Source organism: Oncorhynchus gorbuscha, linkage group LG06 (genome assembly GCF_021184085.1).
Source record: "Oncorhynchus gorbuscha isolate QuinsamMale2020 ecotype Even-year linkage group LG06, OgorEven_v1.0, whole genome shotgun sequence".
Lineage (NCBI taxonomy): Eukaryota > Metazoa > Chordata > Actinopteri > Salmoniformes > Salmonidae > Oncorhynchus > Oncorhynchus gorbuscha.
In genome coordinates this window covers 88,933,066-88,951,946 of record NC_060178.1, presented here as the reverse complement: position 1 = coordinate 88,951,946, position 18,881 = coordinate 88,933,066, and the positions used below count along the sequence as shown (strand labels likewise).

The 18,881-nt window shown below is 41.5% G+C and overlaps 3 protein-coding genes across 5 annotated transcripts in view; 2 read left to right on the top strand and 1 right to left on the bottom strand.

Moving 5' to 3' along the window:
• Positions 1-3,457, bottom strand: part of LOC124038503 — a 73,220-nt gene extending 69,763 nt beyond the window's left edge. For all 3 annotated transcript variants that reach the window (XM_046354477.1, XM_046354475.1, XM_046354476.1), the window contains exons 1-4: positions 3,145-3,457; positions 2,973-3,046; positions 1,227-1,299; positions 916-1,035 (exon numbers count right to left, since the gene is read on the bottom strand). In XM_046354477.1, the coding sequence (XP_046210433.1) occupies positions 916-1,035; positions 1,227-1,299; positions 2,973-3,019 (240 nt within the window). In that variant the 5' untranslated portion in view covers positions 3,020-3,046; positions 3,145-3,457. The remainder of the gene's footprint in view (positions 1-915; positions 1,036-1,226; positions 1,300-2,972; positions 3,047-3,144) is intronic.
• Positions 3,458-7,073: 3,616 nt separating this feature from the next.
• On the top strand, positions 7,074-9,943 carry LOC124037288 (MAD2L1 binding protein). The gene is given in 4 exon segments (XM_046351988.1): positions 7,074-7,477; positions 7,877-8,021; positions 8,024-8,172; positions 8,476-9,943. Coding segments are annotated over 4 exon segments (846 nt in total). The 5' UTR covers positions 7,074-7,471; the 3' UTR covers positions 9,022-9,943.
• Positions 9,944-12,403: 2,460 nt separating this feature from the next.
• LOC124038502 (cystatin) lies at positions 12,404-15,160 on the top strand. The gene is made up of 3 exons (XM_046354474.1): positions 12,404-12,720; positions 14,167-14,277; positions 14,841-15,160. Exons 1-3 carry the CDS (start codon positions 12,514-12,516, stop codon positions 14,919-14,921), a joined length of 399 nt encoding a protein of 132 aa, XP_046210430.1. The 5' UTR covers positions 12,404-12,513; the 3' UTR covers positions 14,922-15,160.
• Positions 15,161-18,881: the final 3,721 nt, after the last annotated feature.

Here is an 18,881-nt window from a genome sequence, read left to right as displayed (position 1 = left end):
CAAGGCACTACAGAGGGTAGTGTGTACGGCCCAGTACATCACTTGGGAGTCAAGCTTCCTGCCATCCAGGACCTCTATACCAGGTCGTGTCCGAGGAAGGCCCTAAAAATTGTCAGATTTTAGCCACCCTAGTCATAGACTGTTCTCTCTTCTACCACATGGCAAGCGGACCCGGAGCACCAAGTCTAGGTCTTCTAAACAGCTAAACAAGCCACAAGACTTCTGAACATCTAATCAAATGGCTACCCAGACTTTTTGCACTACCCTATCTTTAATTATTATTATTTATTTTTTTAAGGCATTTTATTTTCAGGCATTTTTTAAAACTGCATTGTTGGTTAAGGGCTTGTAAGTAAGCATTTCACTGTAAGGCCGACACCCATTGTATTCAGCGCATATGACAACATTTTATTTTATTTTGATTTGGTTTTAGGTACAGAGTATGCAATGGTTCGGGACAGGTTCACAAGAGTTGGTCTTACTTCAACATGTATAGTATTATATACAGCCTCAGACAGTGCATGGTGTACAAAACACTGGAATCTTAGTAGACAGTGGTGAGAGAGGAGCATAGAGGTGTCCTATATGTAATTATATGGGGTGCAACAGTGATGGGGTGGTTGAAGAGGGCCCTGGGGGTGAGAGTAAGAGGTGAAATAGGGGTTAAGCCTGAAGCATGTGTGAAAACAGGGTGAGTTCCATCAGTATCTGAGGGTTCTGCTCTAGAGTGCTAAGAGCTTGAAGAACATCACTGCAGGACTCAAGTCTGGAGCTGAAGATAAGAGATGTACAGCCTCTTCTCAATGTAGAAAAGAGAACACACACACCACAGAGTATAGCTTATGAAGTTGTAACCAACAGCTTACCACCTGGCTTGAGATTGGCTGCAGGTTTAGAGGTGTGTGTGTTCTATACCTTCTCTTGGGGCACAAAGTTGGGGCTTCCGACATCCGTAGAATCGTAGGAGAAATCATAGGAGAATGACTGTCTGACTCTGTCCTTCAGCCCAGTGCCAGGGGTGCCTTTGGAAAGGTGCTACAAGCATAATAGCTTAGATTAATTTATAAAACAGGAGGGGTATTGTTATTTTAGTCATTGTGCAACATGTCATCCTCATTCTAGAGCCTTTAGTTGTTCCTGATATTTGTACAAAAATGTCTCTTTAACATTGTCTGTTCTTTGAATATATAAAAAAATATATGTAGCAATTGACATTAATCAATCACCTTTTTGTTGCAATCTATAGAAGTGGTGCTCCCCTCCATGTGGATAATGACCTTCGCAGACACTTCCTTTTCTCTGTGAAATTAATGTAGAATTTTGAGCAGTTTACTTGAAGTCAGTCAGGCTGTTTTATGTAGAAAACTGAATACAATGCCCAATGTAGGCCTACAGCCAATTGATTGTTAGTGCCTTGATAAAACAGTCCGTGTCATGATGATAATTTATCAGAAATCAGAAATCCCCCTCTTATCAGGTAATTAGATTTTGAACTGTGCAGTTATTCTTTGAAAAATCACCATTGGACTTCAACATGTTTTGTGTGAATCATGACTATATCAAAACATATAGAGCCTTCATTCATATGCGGAGTCATATCTAGCCCATATAGACGCCAACTACATTTAGCCCCTATTGATGGCATCTTCTGGCCGGGGGAGTTTTATTAAGAGCCCCAACGCTTGTTCGAAATGTTGGCGTCTATATGGCGTGTTGCGGTTTTGTTGTTCTATATCAGCGAGAAATCGTTTTATTTTAAAACACGGTTATATTACCACACACCTTTATAGTCCAAGGATCTTAAATGTTCTGTTTAGGGGAGAATTGGCTGTGGCAGCCAAATACTTCATCTAAACGTGAATCAATTCTCAATTGCAATATTGTTCTAGAAACATAAAGCCCCCTCCTCTTTTTCAGTGACAACACATGTGTATTCCTATTGCACACAGGTGTTCGTAGACGCAGATGATTAGCACATATAGTAGACTCTGCTCTGTTTTCTGTAAACAAGCTCTGTAACATGGACATATGGCTATGTGGGAACCCTATATAAAGAGTAACATTAGGCTTCTGAAGTCCATTAAAGGGCTAAGTCATATGACAAACAAAAAATACTGATATGTCAACATGACTGTACATTCCCAGTGGTTAGAGCGTTGGACTAGTAACCGAAAGGTTGCAAGATTGAATCCCTGAGCTGACAAGGTACAAATCTGTCATTCTGCCCCTGAACAAGGCAGTTAACCCACTGTTCATAGGTCATCATTGAAAATAAGAATTTGTTATTAACTGGACATGCCTAGTTAAATAAAAGGTTAAAATAATAATAATAATAAAGGCCTAGTTGAAAAATGAGATATGAGTTTGGGAAATCCTGTGATAGTACATTAAATCAGTTACACAGTTTAAATTAAGTATTTGAGTTTTTACCCAAAGCCAACCTTTAAAGTGATTGTCCAATGTTTGCAAATGTCTGACATATGACCTATAATCAATGACAAGTGAAATTGTATGTTAAAACGCAGCTTTTCTGTGTTGATAGTGTGGAAGCACCCCAACAACAAAATGGTGCAAGTGTATACTGGTCATTAAAAATATTAAGGTGAGTAGACTGCTGATTGGCCAGACATCATCCTCTGAGGAAATCACAAGCATGTTTTAAACTGGCTGTTTGAGGTGGAGTTTTTGGAAGTGTTTCTTCTAGAACATATGCCTTGGCCACAAATACCACTAGGATGTGTCAACAACATTATTTGGGTAGGAGTTAACAGAATATGAACATATGAGATAGTAACTGAGCAGTTACTTTAAAACTGCAACATTTTTACTTTCCACTTATACTGTTTTCAAAATGCCGCTCAATGTACCCAAGAGAATAATAATAAGTAATGTCAAACTGTGTAGAAGTGCTAGAAATACTGTTCATTAACGTTGCCATTGTGCGTATTGACTGACTCCATCAGTATACAGACCTCTTGATCAAGGGTCTTACACGGACAGCCACACGCACTGACGCCATGGCACAGCGCACTTTCGTCCAAGTCACCTGAGAAGTGCACCGTGTCAGTCACATACGTAGCTACAATCCGTTAACTTTGAAATTGCAACATACTGATTCAGTTTTAATAGCTGTGGGAAACTTACTCGTTTGCAGGCCTCTTCCAATATTTTACTTCTCAGAACGGACTGATATCAACTTGATTAACTGCGCGATGCAGCAGCTGCAACTGTGCTTGTCCCAGTCTGCACAGACTCACCGCTAGGTGGCTCTACCTGATTTGAGTTCATAGGATTTGGGCTCCAGTCTTCCACGGGCATGTCAATAAAATATTCCGACACAGATAGAACAATGAGACAGATATTTAGCCGGATGTATAAATGTGAAGCATCCGCTTGGCGTTTCTACTCACTACCTTTATATGGTGGCTAGAGAAGGCCCAGTGTCCAGTGGAAGAAGATGGAGTGAGATGTTTTGTAGACGAAATTCTGTCAAATGTTCTCATCGATGAAACATTTGATCTCAACAGTTTTCTGCTACCAAAACTATAATTTATTACGAACAGAGTGGACTAAGTTTTGTAGTCTTTACCATTTGCCATAGGTTTTAAAAAATTGCGTTTATCGCACACGCGCATTTTAGAGTAGGCGTTCCCTAAAGCCAAATACGTGCTAGAACGCTGCAATAGGCAGGTTTCGCTTGCTCGTGCTTGGCTCTGTCCCCTTCATTGTTCTGCCTACTATGACTAATTTGTTCCCATTGAAAACGACAGGCTGTGAATAGCCAGGCTCAGCAAGGGAAGATTCTGCAAATGGAAAAGCTTAATGGGAAGAAGATTAAAAGCAATGTACCTCAAATCACATTTTATTTGTCACATGTGCTGAATACAATAGGTCTTACAGTGAAATGCTTACCTGGTGCTTATGCTGTGTTGAGTGGAGTCATCAATGGGGTCACAATATCTATGTCCATAGATGATATTAAAGAAAATGTACAGATAGGATTCCTTAGTTTCAATGTTTGAGAATTTGTCCCATATGCACTGTATTGTCACTGATTTTGAGTAAAGCCAGAGTTTCTATGTGTGTGGAGGGAATAAGTTAGCCCTAAATATTTCTAAAACTAAAAGCATTGTGTTTGAAACAAAACACTCACTAAACCCTAAACCTCAACTATATCTTGTAATAAATCATGTTGAAATTGAGCAAGTTGAGATGACTAAACTACTTGGAGTAACACTAGATTCTAAACTGCCATGGTCAAAACATATTGATGCAGTAGTAGCTAAGATGGGGAGAAGTCTGTTTATAATATAGCGATGCTCTGCCTTCTTAACAACACTATCAAGAAGACAGGTCCTACAGGCCCTAGTTTTGTCACACCTTGACGACTGTTCAGTGGTGTGGTCAGGTGCCACAAAAAAGGACTTAGGAAAATTTCAATTGGCTCAGAACAGGGCAGCACGGCTGGCCCTTGGATGTACACAGAGAGCTAATATTAATAATATGCATGTCAATCTCTCCTGGCTGAAAGTGGAGGAGAGATTGACTTCATCAGTACTTTTATTTATGAGAGGTATAAACATGTTGAACGCACCGAGCTGTCTGTCTAAACTGCTGGTAGACACAGCTCCGACACCCATGCATACCCCACAAGAAATGCCACACAAGGTCTCTTCACAGTCCCCAAGTCCAGAACAGACTAGGACAGGTACACTGTACTACATAGAGCCATGACTACATGGAACTCTATTCCACATCAAGTAACTGATGCAAAAATACCTTATGGAACAGCGGGGACTGTGAAGCAAAACAAACATTGGCACAGACACATGCACACACACACACACACACACACACACACACACACACACACACACACACACACACACACACACACACACACACACACACACACACACACACACACACACACACACACACACACACACACACACACACACACACACACACACACACACACACGAAAACATACGCACTATACATACACATGGATTTAGTACTGTAGATATGTGGTAATGGGGGAGTAGGGGCCTGGGGCACACAGTGTGTTGTGAAATCTGTGAATGTATTGTGTTTTAAAATTGTATAAACTTCCTTCATTTTGCTGGACCCCAGGAAGAGTAGCTGCTCCTTTGGTAGAACTACAGTGCGGACTGATGGAGCTTACATGGATGTTCCTGGAGTAGCAACTGTAGTCAGTGCTTCTACTGGTCTTGACATGGTTTTGAGGCCTGCTCATAAAATCTTGAACTCATGAATGTGCAGTGTCAAATGACACTTTGATAATTAATGAAGTTGACTTCATAGCTTTAATTGGTAAGGTTATCAATACGACTCGGTTGTGGAAAGCAGAAATGCCAGGATGAAGGTTATTGTGGAGATGGCAAAAGAGATATTGTGGGTAACATATGTTACTGTTGAAATGGCTGCTGACATGCTGAACACTCCTAAGGGTGGATTTTTTTCAGCATAATAAAGATCAAGTTTAATGGGGTTGGGGAGTTTTTTGGGGGAGAGACTGTGGTAGAAGTTAGTAGGGATTTCTTTTGGTTTAGAATTTTCATGGTAGTATAGAATTGGGCAGATCATGATTGATCGGACATTCAAGCACAGTAGGTGACGGCATGCACTTTAAACATTTATTTGCAGCCATGATATCATAGAAGAAGAAAAAGAAGAAAAAGAAGAAGTGCTGTGGTCTGTCTTGGGTTAGTAATAAACACCTTTGATCCAAAAAAAGATTTGAGTTTTGAAACTGCAGTCAAAGTGCAGTAACTGCAGTCGACTATGGTATTTTGGACGCAGTATTTGTCGCATACTGCAGTTATACTACACTCTGCCTGCAATCTTTTTTCATAATGGAGCTTTTGTCAAATTAAAGTCAGATTTGACTTTTCACAGCAGCTTAAGAGAACTTAGGGAGTATGTTGTGATAATACATGTAGCAGGTTAAGAGAACTTAGGGAGTATGTTGTGATAATACATGTAGCAGGTTAAGAGAACTTAGGGAGTATGTTGTGATAATACATGTAGCAGGTTAAGAGAACTTAGGGAGTAGGTTGTGATAATACATGTAGCAGGGTTAAGAGAACTTAGGGAGTATGTTGTGATAATACATGTAGCAGGTTTAAGAGAACTTAGGGAGTATGTTGTGATAATACATGTAGCAGGTTAAGAGAACTTAGGGAGTAGGTTGTGATAATACATGTAGCAGGTTTAAGAGAACTTAGGGAGTAGGTTGTGATAATACATGTAGCAGGTTAAGAGAACTTAGGGAGTAGGTTGTGATAATACATGTAGCAGGTTTAAGAGAACTTAGGGAGTAGGTTGTGATAATAGGTTGTAGGTTGTGATCGGTGAAAAAGAAGAATCGGTCTGTCCTTTTCAGTTTTGATGTTGAGTCTTTGCCTGACATAGTGATGGTAGGATATATAAGTTATCCCGTGCAAGCTTTTGTGCCAAATACATTACTTTGTTACAGGTGTCAAGCTTATGGGCATGTCACAGCAGTATGCAGGGAGGTTCCTAGGTGTGAGAAGTGTGCAGAAGGGCATGAGACAAAGGAATGTGTAGCACTGGGGAAAGTAGTGGTATGTGTTAATTGTAGGGGTGTCCATGGGGCTGTGGATCTAAAATGTCTGGTCAAGAGAGGCAGGTTGAGGTTTCCAGGGTTAGAGGAGTGCAGAAGTTGTCTTATGCTGAGGCAGTGAATAAAGTTGAGGTGGTGGTGGCAGCTGCCAGGAGGTATTTGGGCTTGCGAGACTTGACATCAGAAGAGTTACAGGCTGTGTTAAGTGGTGGTGTCCCATCCTTTCAGGCTGTTGGCCTTAAGTAGAACTAAATAGATTTAAATAGTGGAGTCGGTTGGTAGGTTTAGATGGTAGGGTATTTGTTGATTTTTTTTTTTTAAAGACTCAAGTGAAGTATAAGGGAGTTCTACTCCAGTGTAGTAGGTGGCGGAAATGCTAAATGTATTTGATGCCAACCGCCGTTGAACCTCAAATAAGAAGAAGAAGGAGCTGGATCCCTTCAAGCAATGACCGGTTTCCATTCGTCTTCCCATGATGCAACGCACTGAGTGGAATTTTTCAAAACGAGTCAGCGATGGCGGAACAAACAAACAGGGAGGTGGTCACCGGGAGTGTAGAGACAACGAATACATTCACAAATGATCACAACCTCCGATCAAAAATGTGTCTCCCAACTTCGCAAGGAAAAGGGATCAACATACACATTCAATCCGACACCAAATGTTACGTCGCGAGCCGGACAAACGACTTCTCAGACGAACAATCAGCTACGGAAACCTCGGGGCTACTATCCCAGGAAACACCGACAACAACAAGCAAATGTAACACACCAAACAGCTCAAAGTCCGATGAGAATAACTCCAAAGATATCGTAGTAACCACGGAAAATAAGGAAAACTACATCATCTCCTGTGTTTCTGATGTTGGTCAGTGTCTCTTCTATTCCTATTCACTTGCGCATGATGTTCACGTGTTGCTATTCGTAGGTAGTTACAGTACTTGTAGCTATTGTAGCTACGATATCTCTCTGTGCCCATGATAAATGTATAATAAGTCAGCCAGGTCATACGCATGATATGTCAGGAGATCAATATTTTGAAACAGCTGTAGAAATGTTTTTTTTTTGTAGTAAAATAAGCTTATTGAACCAACAACACTTATGACAGCCTAGTCTCTGACTGGTTGCCTGCCACCATGGTGGCTCTCATTATTAGGGAAACCCAGAACCTATCTCCTAAAGTTATTTAACAGTGTGTTATTTGACAGTGATCTGCTCAAATTCTGAGGTGGACCTATCAGATGATTCTATTGTGTTCTATCCACAGATCCGTCATCTGCAGGCAGTACCTGTCAGGTTATCACCGAGACCAGCAGCACAGACACAGCCACCACCTCCCCCTCTGACCCCCTCCAAGCAGGCTGAGGCTGACGATGCAGAGACGCTACGGAGGGCCAGGGAGGAGGGCCGTGTGGGGTAATGTTCCCAGGTTTGGTCACACAGGAGGGCTGCTGCCGCTTCGTCAGTGAGATACTGAAGTGTATCCTTTACCAAAGACAACAGCTGCCCATGACCTATGACCAGCTGGTTTACTCTCAGAAGAGACAGCAAGCTGCCATGCAGGTGAGTGCTGGGCAGTGATGCTTCCGACGTTCTCAACCATGTTTCTCTCACTATTTATTTAACATCAATGACTGTTTTCCCTATTTGTCTTTCTTTGATTCCTTTTTTTCATCTCTTCTCACCACCTTCTCAAAATGCATTGGAGAAGGTCAGAGGGGATGAACCCTGGGAACCTCCTGCAATACAGATTTATTCCAACCGAATAAATACTGGCTGCTATAATAGCCCTACTCCTAGCAGTGTTGTCAAGGATCTATGAGTTGCTGTTTGACGCCAGGCCCTCTCTCTTCCTCTTTCCCCCAGAATGAGGAGGCAGTGGCCTGGAGGCCCGGTCAGTCCACTGCAGAAGGCCTGGACTGGAGGAGGTGCCAGCGTACCCTCCAAGACCTTGAGCAGGTGCTACAACAACTGGAAGTGCTCTTCTCCCTCTCCCTGGTCCCCCGTGTGCTCCTCCTGCTCGGCGGCTCCCTCCTCCTTCCCAAGGAGCTGTACGAAGTCAACATGGAGGATGTGATACTAGCCACCGGCGACCGTAGCCTACGCGTCTCCTCGTGTCTACGACAAGTCTTCCGCACGCTCTTCGTGGCCGACCTGTTGTCTGACGCTAAACCTGTCCGGCTCACAGCCACGACGGTCATGGTTCTGGCCCACAGGGACTGTGGCGTGGGGTGGTTCCGGCCCAAGCTGGATTTCAAGGTCCCCACACGGGTGAAGAGCCAGGTTATTTCTCTGTCTTGTGACCCCAGTAGTGTTTCTGGGTCTGGGGCGTCTGAGGGAGGAAGGCAGACTGCCTGGCAGGACTATGTGTGGTTTCAGGCCCCCTTGACTATCAAAGGCTTCAGCAAGTGACATACAAGGAAGGTACTCTAACCCACAGCCATAGTATAGTATGAGATGAGACAAGGTCCTGTATTCAGAATCTGAAAGTAAGAGTGCTGATCTAGGATCAGGTCCCCCCCGTCTATATAATCCTACTCTTACTGATCTGAAGGCAAAACTTGGCCCGTCTTTATGAAGTGTCTCAGAGTAGGAGTGCTGATCTAGGTTGTTTGACCTTTTGGATCACAATGACTAACATTATATGGACCTAGGGCACATGATCCTAGATCAGCTGTGAATATGGACCTGTGTAAAGGCAGCCCAAGTGTTGACTGAGCGGATTTACACATTTGCCATACCTTTCTCTCTCTCAGGGACCCCTGTCTCTGGCTGCGTTTACACAGGCAGTCCAATTCGGATCTTGTTTTCACTAATTGGTCTTTTGACAAATCAGATCAGCTCTGAAAAAGATCTCATGTGAAATTTTAAAATGGTCAATTGTGCTGCCTGTGTAAACAGCATATGTAACCCGTAGCCTAGTCCAGGGACTGTGTTTTTATTACAATTCATATGAAAAACCTTTGGGATCTGTACAGAATGATTTTTAATGAATTATGTTGTCTTTTAGCTGTGTATTTACTTTTAGCTTGGCTATGTGCTGTAATGAAAGCAGTGTTGGTGCTTTTACTGTGTATAATATAGCTTTCTAAAAAAATGTTATGGACAGTATGCCTACTTTTCATCTGGTTGAGACGCAACACTGGCTGTACCTGTACTGTACATTGACGTGTCATGGTTTTCAATTGCTTAAAAATGGAGGTCTGAAACAATAATTTGTAAATATACAGTGTGTATGTCAGTTTTAGCATGATCACTAAATTATTTCCGATTAATTTGAATTGTACACATCTGCAGCTAAAAGCTGAATTATAGTATACATCCCAGGACTCGACTTAAGCTGTGTCCGGGTTATTCTGGGAAACCAGCCCCACCAATATTAGACACTACAAAATACTTAACAAGCCAGACATTACAGGGTTGTCACAATAGACATGATTACAGCAGTAGTGCATTATTACAACAAGGACAAGAGAAGGAAAGAGCTGAAACATCTGTGATTATGTTGCTTCCACAGTTCTTGTTCAATATGGCAGACATTTGTAACCTGAATGTGTTAGTGCTGGTCAATTATGTTTTGACTGATAGTGCACATTATCAAATGACTAAGTCTTATTCATATTACATTGATCTTAAATTATAATAGCATTGTTTGACAGAGTATTTCAAATATTGACTTGATAAGACAGCTTGATTTTGAGCTTTGATAATAGTATAAAATGGTTTTAGAGAAACTTGGACTATTAGTAGTTAGTTGTGCACCTCTGTGAGAACACTAAGTCCCTGAAGTTCTGTTGGCTCTCTTCCTGGCGCTTGGCTGGAGAGTGCAGTGTACACACCTGGGTTGTGTTCATTACATACCAAACCCATGTCCCACCCCTTACCTCTCTTCCTTGGCCCTAACCCTTCATTTCTACAGATCTTCATTAAGGTGTCAGCAAACATGGTGTGAGCTTCACCACTGCACTTCTTATACCTATCCAGAATCTACAGAACTGCAAACATCGAGGGGTTTGTGGTAGGGAGCAATTTGGGACTGGCTGTTGTTGCATCAGCCCTAAAACAACTTCAACTTCCTAACAAACTGCAGCAGGTCGTCGGCCAAGAGCCATGCCTCTTTGAAGGCAGTGAAGTGGCTTCCTTGGGGGAAGTAGGAGTAGATGTTCCTGAACCTGGGGCACATGCATTATCTCATTAAGGAACGTTGCTAAGCCTGTAGGCACATACTGTACACCATCTTCCCGAGGACACGAGAACAAACGCTGCAACACAAGTACATTTTATTCACAGCAGACATTCATTTAACATATATCTTTGTAACTACTTTACAGCAACATTTTATAGTGATACATAGTACAGTAAGCATAAACTGCACACATTTCCATTGCTGTGGAAGGAACATGCAATATATGTACATTTTATGTCACTCTTCCTTACCAAAACAAATTCAACTGTGTGTTCTGGGATATAGTGTATAATGGAGTTGGAATCAAGTGAACCCTCTCACAACTTTGTATACGTGGATGAGGCTGGCTTCAACCTGACCAAATGCAGAAGGCGGGGTGGGAATATCATCGGTCACAGAGCGACTGTGAATTTGCCAGTCCAACGGGGAGGAAATATCATGATGTGTGCTGCTATTTCGGAGCATTGTGTCCTAACCCATATCCCCATTATAGGGCCATACAACACCCAGCATCTACTCAAATTTTTAGAGACTCTCTACAGGGCTCTCATCCCTGATGATGAGAGGGGTCTGTTTAGAGAGGATTTGCCAAAGTATGTGGTCATTTGTGATAATGTGTGTTTCCCTTGATCAAACATCATAAGGCAATGGTTTGTGACCCACCCGAGGATGCTCATAGAATTCCTCCCACCTTATTCACCATTCCTTAACCTAATTGAGGAGTTATTTTCAGCATGGAGGTGGAAGGTGTACGATCGTTAGCCACACACACAGATGACCCTGCTGTCTGCAATGGATGCAGCATGTGAGGACATCACAGTAGACACCTGCAGGGGATGGATAAGGCATTCCAAAAGATTCTTTCCACGTTGCATTGGAAGGGAAAATATCCGGTGTGATGTGGATGAGAATATGTGGGCCAACAGACAGGAACGTCTGGATGTGTAGAGACAGCACAACAGTGCTGCGGGCAAAGTTGTGCCTTGGGGGTGGTTTCCTGTGTTTCTTTCTAATTTAGTTTTTTTTTCCTTTGTGCCCCTTGGGTTGTCCAGTCTCTTTCAATCAATAACCCACATACAGTAATATGTAAATAGTACTGTTGAAATTGATATATGCCTTAGAAGTGCAGCCTTGTGCATTTTCAATACAGTAACTGTCATCCTAACTGTAGCCTAAGTTTACATCAGGTAATACTGTCAAAGTACACAGTTACATTGACAACATGCCTAAACATTTTGATGACCTTGTTCGTGAACAATGACTCAATGACTTATCATTCTGATGACACTGACATGATCATTGGCATGAATATTTACTTCTGAGAGATGTACTAAGGATTTTTAGTGACTGACTAGCTTTAGAAACATATCTATTCTATATTGCAGTTTGTACAAATTGTTCTGAGAAATGCACTTATTATTTTGCACATGTTAGGGATGATGTGAAAAATGCACCAAAGGGACTGAGAAACTGTAACTGACTTGCCTGGTTTAAAACATTTTTTAAAGATCCGTTCTGCAAAACAAACGCACTTAATACGTGTAAACTTTTGGGTCCTCTAGATTTTGGGTTGAAGTGATTGGTGGAATCAAGATCAAGCCCCACTCTCAGCAAGCAGGCAGTGACGTCACCGTGTTTATATAACAGCCGTCTGAGGCAAGGATTTGTTTGTTTAATACGATTGGAGTGACGATTAAAAAAAGATATCAAACGGGAAAATGATCATGGAATGGAAGATCGTCGTTCCTTTGCTCGCCGTGGCCTTTACGGTGGCGAACGCCGGTTTGATCGGAGGCCCCATCGACGCAAATATGAACGACCAAGGAACGAGAGACGCCCTGCAGTTCGCGGTGGTCGAACACAACAAGAAAACAAACGACATGTTTGTCAGGCAGGTGGCCAAGGTTGTCAATGCACAGAAACAGGTCAGATCCTTTTCCATGTATTAGTTCACGACAAGATCATTTTGTTAGTTTGTGTAGTCTACCCAGTGAGCAAAATGACGTAGAAAATACGTATTTTCTCACTTATGTATGTTCAAAATGCGTCTTTTGTGGATGTTTGCAGTATGGGTGGAATTTATTATTATAATAAATATGCCAATCTGTCACATGCATTTATGTAAGCTTTTAAAATGAGCTTTAAAGATGTCAGCGACGTTGAAAAAAATAAACCAACTACAATAACATTCATTGTAACGGTTATAGAAATGTTTCTTGTTATGACTGATATATTTTTGTATATCTACATTAGTTGAATGCACTGACTGTAAGTCGTTCTGGATAAACTGAACGACCTAAAAGTTATTAAAAAAATATATATATAAAAACGAACAAGGCATGCTGGGTATTATTCTAATAAAAGTCGCCAACAGACTAGTACCAATTTGGTTCGTCCGGCCCAGACCAAATCTGAAAGAATCATAGACGTCAAGGCTGTTTCACAAGTTTGAACAGTATTATGGCACAGTACTATTCAGAGTACAGGTCAATATAGTTTAATTCCGTAGAGTACAATATGGTACATTCAACTGTACTCGACTATACCTAATTTTCTCTACTGTGCTGTGCTGCGCTCTTCTGTACTGTGCTGTGAAACATAGACGCCTATGATTGGGACAAATCAAGGCCAGTCAAGGCAGGACCAAATCTTAACCAAACATAGACGCCCAAAAGACCTCAGGTGCCAATCCATGCTTATTGTGTTTGCTCATGTTTCATTCCTCAAGTGAAATGGGTTTAGTAATTTAACTAAATCGCTCTGGATAAGAGCACCTGCTAAATGACTGAAAATGGGAATGGGTCTTATTGTCAGGAAGTTCATCAGATTAACACAAGAGTACAACCACATTGAAAGCTCATTCTGTGATTCTGTGTTTATATGCCAATTTCCCAACCCCTCTGGATCTATGCACATTTGCCATTATGCAGAGGACTATTCATTTCTAAACCAGGCGGGCATCTGCGCTAATTTGAGATCACAGCATAGAATGTGGAAGGGAATTGGATTATGTTTTTTACATTTCAATTGTTTATCATCCGTGCATGATCGGGAGAAGACCAATCTAGAATTAGGCCAAAATGCTGTTTATCACCTCTGTTAGTTGACCTCATAGCCTAACATGGTCTGAGTGCCAATCTGTTTTTTCTTTAATGTACTGTGTTTTGCATGACAGTTCTGACAGGATTTGGCAAAAGAACAGAAACAGAATGCCACCCTGGCCTAATCTAACATGACATGTACAATCAATAAAACTTTCAAAATTACTTTGAAAGCAGGTGTGATTTTTGTATATGTAAATGATATGATACCATAAAATGATGGCCATGATTTAAAAAGATTGTTTGTGTAACCCACCCTCTTGCCTGTAGGTGGTATCTGGGATGAAGTACATCTTCACAGTGCAGATGGGCAGGACCCCATGCAGGAAGGGAGGTGTTGAGAAGATCTGCTCTGTGCACAAAGACCCGCAGATGGCTGTGGTAAGGACCACTAGGGCCTAGACTAGCCTGTTCCCAGATCGGTTTGTCCTCAACCAGTGCCAGTCGGTTATCAGAGCTTCCTATATGTCAGGCTTATGACTGGTCCATAGATTGTTTGCAACATGTTACAAACAGTCATAGCACGTTGGTAACTAAGAGTTTAGACAACCGTTGATAAACTAATTAAAATTTGCTCAGTTCAGTTGTTATTGCTATACACTGAGTATATGAAACATTAAGAACACCTGATCTTTCCTTGACAGACTGACCAGGTGAAAGCTATGTTCCCTAACTGATGTCACTTGTTAAATCTACTTCATTCAGTCCATGCCCTAATGAATTGAGGCTGTGTGTGCAGCCTTTGGCCATGTTCAAGAGCATAACAACTAATATATTGTGTGTAAATTGTGACTGATCTACAAATAATGAGTAGTTATTTATGATGCAAGTTGATTTGTATATCAGGCAGTCGGCTGCAATGTGGAACAAGTCCATTGTCAAGTGTTCCGCTTGCTAAAAGGTTGTGTTACTATGCAGACTCATGTTGCTTTCTGTCTCCTCAGCCCTACAAGTGCACCTTCGAGGTGTGGAGCCGCCCCTGGATGAGCGATATCCAGATGGTCAAGAACCAGTGTGAAAGTTAAGACCCAGTGAAGAGAACTTCAATCAATGTCTAGTCTACCCAATAACTACTATTATCTAGTACTAGTGTTATTTGTTAGTCTTACCAATGCAGTTCAACCTCCTTGTCTAGGATGTATTCAGAGAATCGCACTAATAAAATATGTTCAAATGTATTGCATGCCCACACTAATATAAGCACTTAATGCAAACATTGCTGTCTTGAGAATGTAGTATTAAAATGAGGCAACAGTTAACCATATGTAAACGTTCCTAAACATTTATTTAGTTATTTGCTTCATTTAGTTGCCATATGCCCAAACCTCTCCTTTACAAGGTAAGTTCTATATGTGTTCTTTTCACATGATTGTGTCCAAAGTTGAGAAATACAGCTGCCAGTCACACGCCCAATGAGTCACAGAACCCACAGAAAACAGTACGTGACAGAAATGTAATAAGACAGATGGGCTGGCCCGTTTTTAGTCCAGTGGGTGTGTCACTTTTATGTTGTGAATAATTGTCATTATCTGCCTAATGGGTGGCCTGTGTTTGAAATGTCAGGGCCGGTTTCTGGTACCGGTCTGCCCCGTGACGCAGCATACCTATTGTATATCACAGCATTTTTTTAATTGATAATAGGTCAGAGACAAGGAGCTACTAAAAACAAGGTGTATCATAAGGGATTATTGGCTATTTATACTTTATTATAAACTGGGTTGTTCAAGCCCTGAATGCTGATTGGCTGAATGTCATGGTATATCATTGTATACCACGGATATGACGAAACATTTATTTTTACTGCCCTAATTACATTGGTAACTAGTTGATAATAACAATAAGATACCTTTGGGGTTTGTGGTATTGCATTTGGAAAGTATTCAAACCCCTTGACTTTTTCCACATTTTGTTACGTTACAGCCTTTTTCTCAAATGGATTTAATACAAATATGTCAATCTACACATGACAAAGTGAAAACCGGTTTTTAGAAATGTTGGCAAATGTATAAAAAACTTACATTATTTACAAGTATTCAGACCCTTTGCTTTGAGACTTGAAATTGAGCTCAGGTGCATCCTTTTCCCATTGATCATCCTTGAGGTGTTTCTACAACTTGATTGGAGTCCACATGTGGTAAATTGAATTGATTAGGCATGATTTGGAAAGGCACACACCTGTCTATTGTGGCAAAGAAGGGGGTTGAGTGATACGTGGCAGATATGTGAGAGCAGAACTAATAAACGGGCTCTGCCCGATCACTAAAATGGCCACCCCTGTCAGAACTACAGATCACAAAATGGCCGACCGCCGAAACTAAAAGTCCCAGAAGCAAGGGGAACCCTCAGAAGGTGGAGCCGACTCACAGATAAAGGGTCAAGAAAAACCAGGAAGAGGGAGTGCTGGAAGGAGCTATGAACAATAGAGAAAGAGACTAGAGATTGGTTGGATTTACCGTGTATGAGCTGGATTGTTTTGGACTTACCTGTTGGCGTTTGGACCTGGACCTACCGAGAACCCGATTCGTGTACAGAACCCTGCTATCCTTGACCTCGCCTACGGCCTGGGTGGACCAGGACGGAGAAACAAACGAACAGGTACTGTCCTGTTCGAAAGAACTCCCATTCTTGGGTGATTTGGTGACAGTTTACCACTTAGTTTGTGACAAACGCTCCTAACCTTGAAGAGGTTTGCCACACTATATAAGGTCCAACAGTTAACAGTAAATGTCAAAGTAAAAACCAAGCCATGAGGTTGAAGGAATTGTCCGTAGCGTGCCGAGAAAGGATTGCGGCACAGCTCTGGGGAAGAGTACCAAAAATTTCTGCAGTGTTTATGGTCCCCAAGAACACCGTGGTCTTAATCATTCTTAAATGGAAGAAGTTTGGAACCACCAAAACTTCCTAGAGCTGGCTGCCCAGCCAAACTGAGCAATTGGAGGTGACCAAGATCCCGATGGTCACTATTAAAACGCTCCTCTGTGAAGAGCGGACAACCATCTCTCCGGCCCTCCACCAATCAGGCCTTTATGATAGAGTGGCCAGACGGAAGCCACTCTGTAAAAGGCACATGACAGCCCGCTTGGAGTTTGCCTAAGGGCACCTAAAGGACTTCGACCATGAGAAACAAGATTCTCTGGTCTGATGAAACCAAGATTGAACTCTTTGGCCTGCAGAGTCACGTCTGGAGGAAACCTGGCACCAGCCTTACGGTGAAGCATGGTGGTGGCAGCATAATGCTGTGGGGATTTTTTTATTTTTAGACCAGTCAGGGTTGAAGTGAAAGATGGACGAGGGAAAGATGAACTGCGCAAAGTACAGAGTTCCTTGATGAAAACCTGTTCCAGAGTGCTCAGGACCTCAGACTGGGGCAAAAGTTCACCTTCCAACAGGACAACGACCCTAAGCACAGAACCAAGACAACGCAGTATCTGAACCAGATCAAACATCTCTGGAGAGACCTGAAAATAGCTGTGCAGCAATACTCACCATCCAACCGGGCAGAGCTTGTGTGTATCTGCATAGAAAATGGTAGAAACTCCCTAAATACAGGTGTGCCAAGCTTGTATCGTCATACCCAAGAAGACTCGAGGCAGTAATCGCTGCCAAAGGTGCTTCAACAAAGTACTCAGTAAAGAGTCTGAATACTTATGTAAATAGGATATTTCCATTTTTACTTTGATTAATTTGCAAAAATATCTAAACCTGTTTTTGCTTTGTCCAATATGGGATATTGTGTATTGATTGGGGGGGGGCAATTTAATCCATTTTATAATAAGGCTGTAACGTAACAAAATGTGGAAAAGGTCTGGGTCTGAATACTTTCCAAATGCACAGCTATGGGCTGTACCCAGGCAATCCTCATTGCGTCGTGTGTAATAACAGCCCTCAGCTGTGGTATACACCCACATTTGCGGGAAAATATTGAAGTATTTGAGAAACTTTTTCTCATTCCAGTCTCGACAGCAGTGTTGAATAACTGCGGCGTTACTGATGTGTTAACTGGTGGGAAAGGTACCCATTTGCCATACTCGAGTATGAGTAAAAATACCTAAATAGAAAATGACTCCAATAAAACACCACATCAGTGACAGTATTTGGTTTTAAATATACCTAAGTATCAAAAGTAAATGTAATTGATCAAATATATTTTAAGTATCAAAAGTGTAAATCATTTCAAATTCCTTAAATTACGCAAAGCAGTCCACATTTCTAGTTTTGTGTTATTTACAGATAGCCAGGGGCACAATCCAACACATTTACCAACAATGCATGTGTTGAGTGAGGCCGCCAGATCAGAGGCAGAAGGGATGACCAGGGATGTTCTATTGATAAGTGTGTGAATTAGACAAATTTCCTGTCCTGCTAAGCATTCAAAATGTAATGAGTACTTTCTAGGTGTCAGGGAAAATTTATGGAGTAAAAACTACATCATTTTGTTTTGGAATGTAGTGAAGTAAAGTTGTCAAATCAAAATAGTAAAGTATTGATACCCCAAAAAAACTACTTAAGCAGAACTTTAAAGTATTTTTACTTAAGCACATTACACCACTGGTTAATTGTCAGTGATAGATCTTGTCTTGGCTTCATAATACAAGACTACAGACATGTCCATGACTCAATACAATTAAAATCGTTATTTTTGTTGGTTAAATCATGGTTGCTTGGCTTGCCATTCAAGAAATGTAGGACAGGACAACAAAAAAGCCCATTTTATGAAATGAATAGACTTCTGATTAAAAAATATATAAACATGTTTTATTTGATCTCAACGTGAATAGACATGGATAGCGTAACAAATATGATGATTCTGCGTAGATTACATTTCACAATTCACATTTATTATCGAGAAGCGCAATGACTGAACAGCCACTGGCTAACACTAATAATTGAACTGGTAAAGCCCAGGTTGGTGTAGAGGTTGTAGGACAGTGTATTCTCCTCCTCAACGAAGCAGTACACTGGGAAGCCCTGAGAATAGAGTCTCC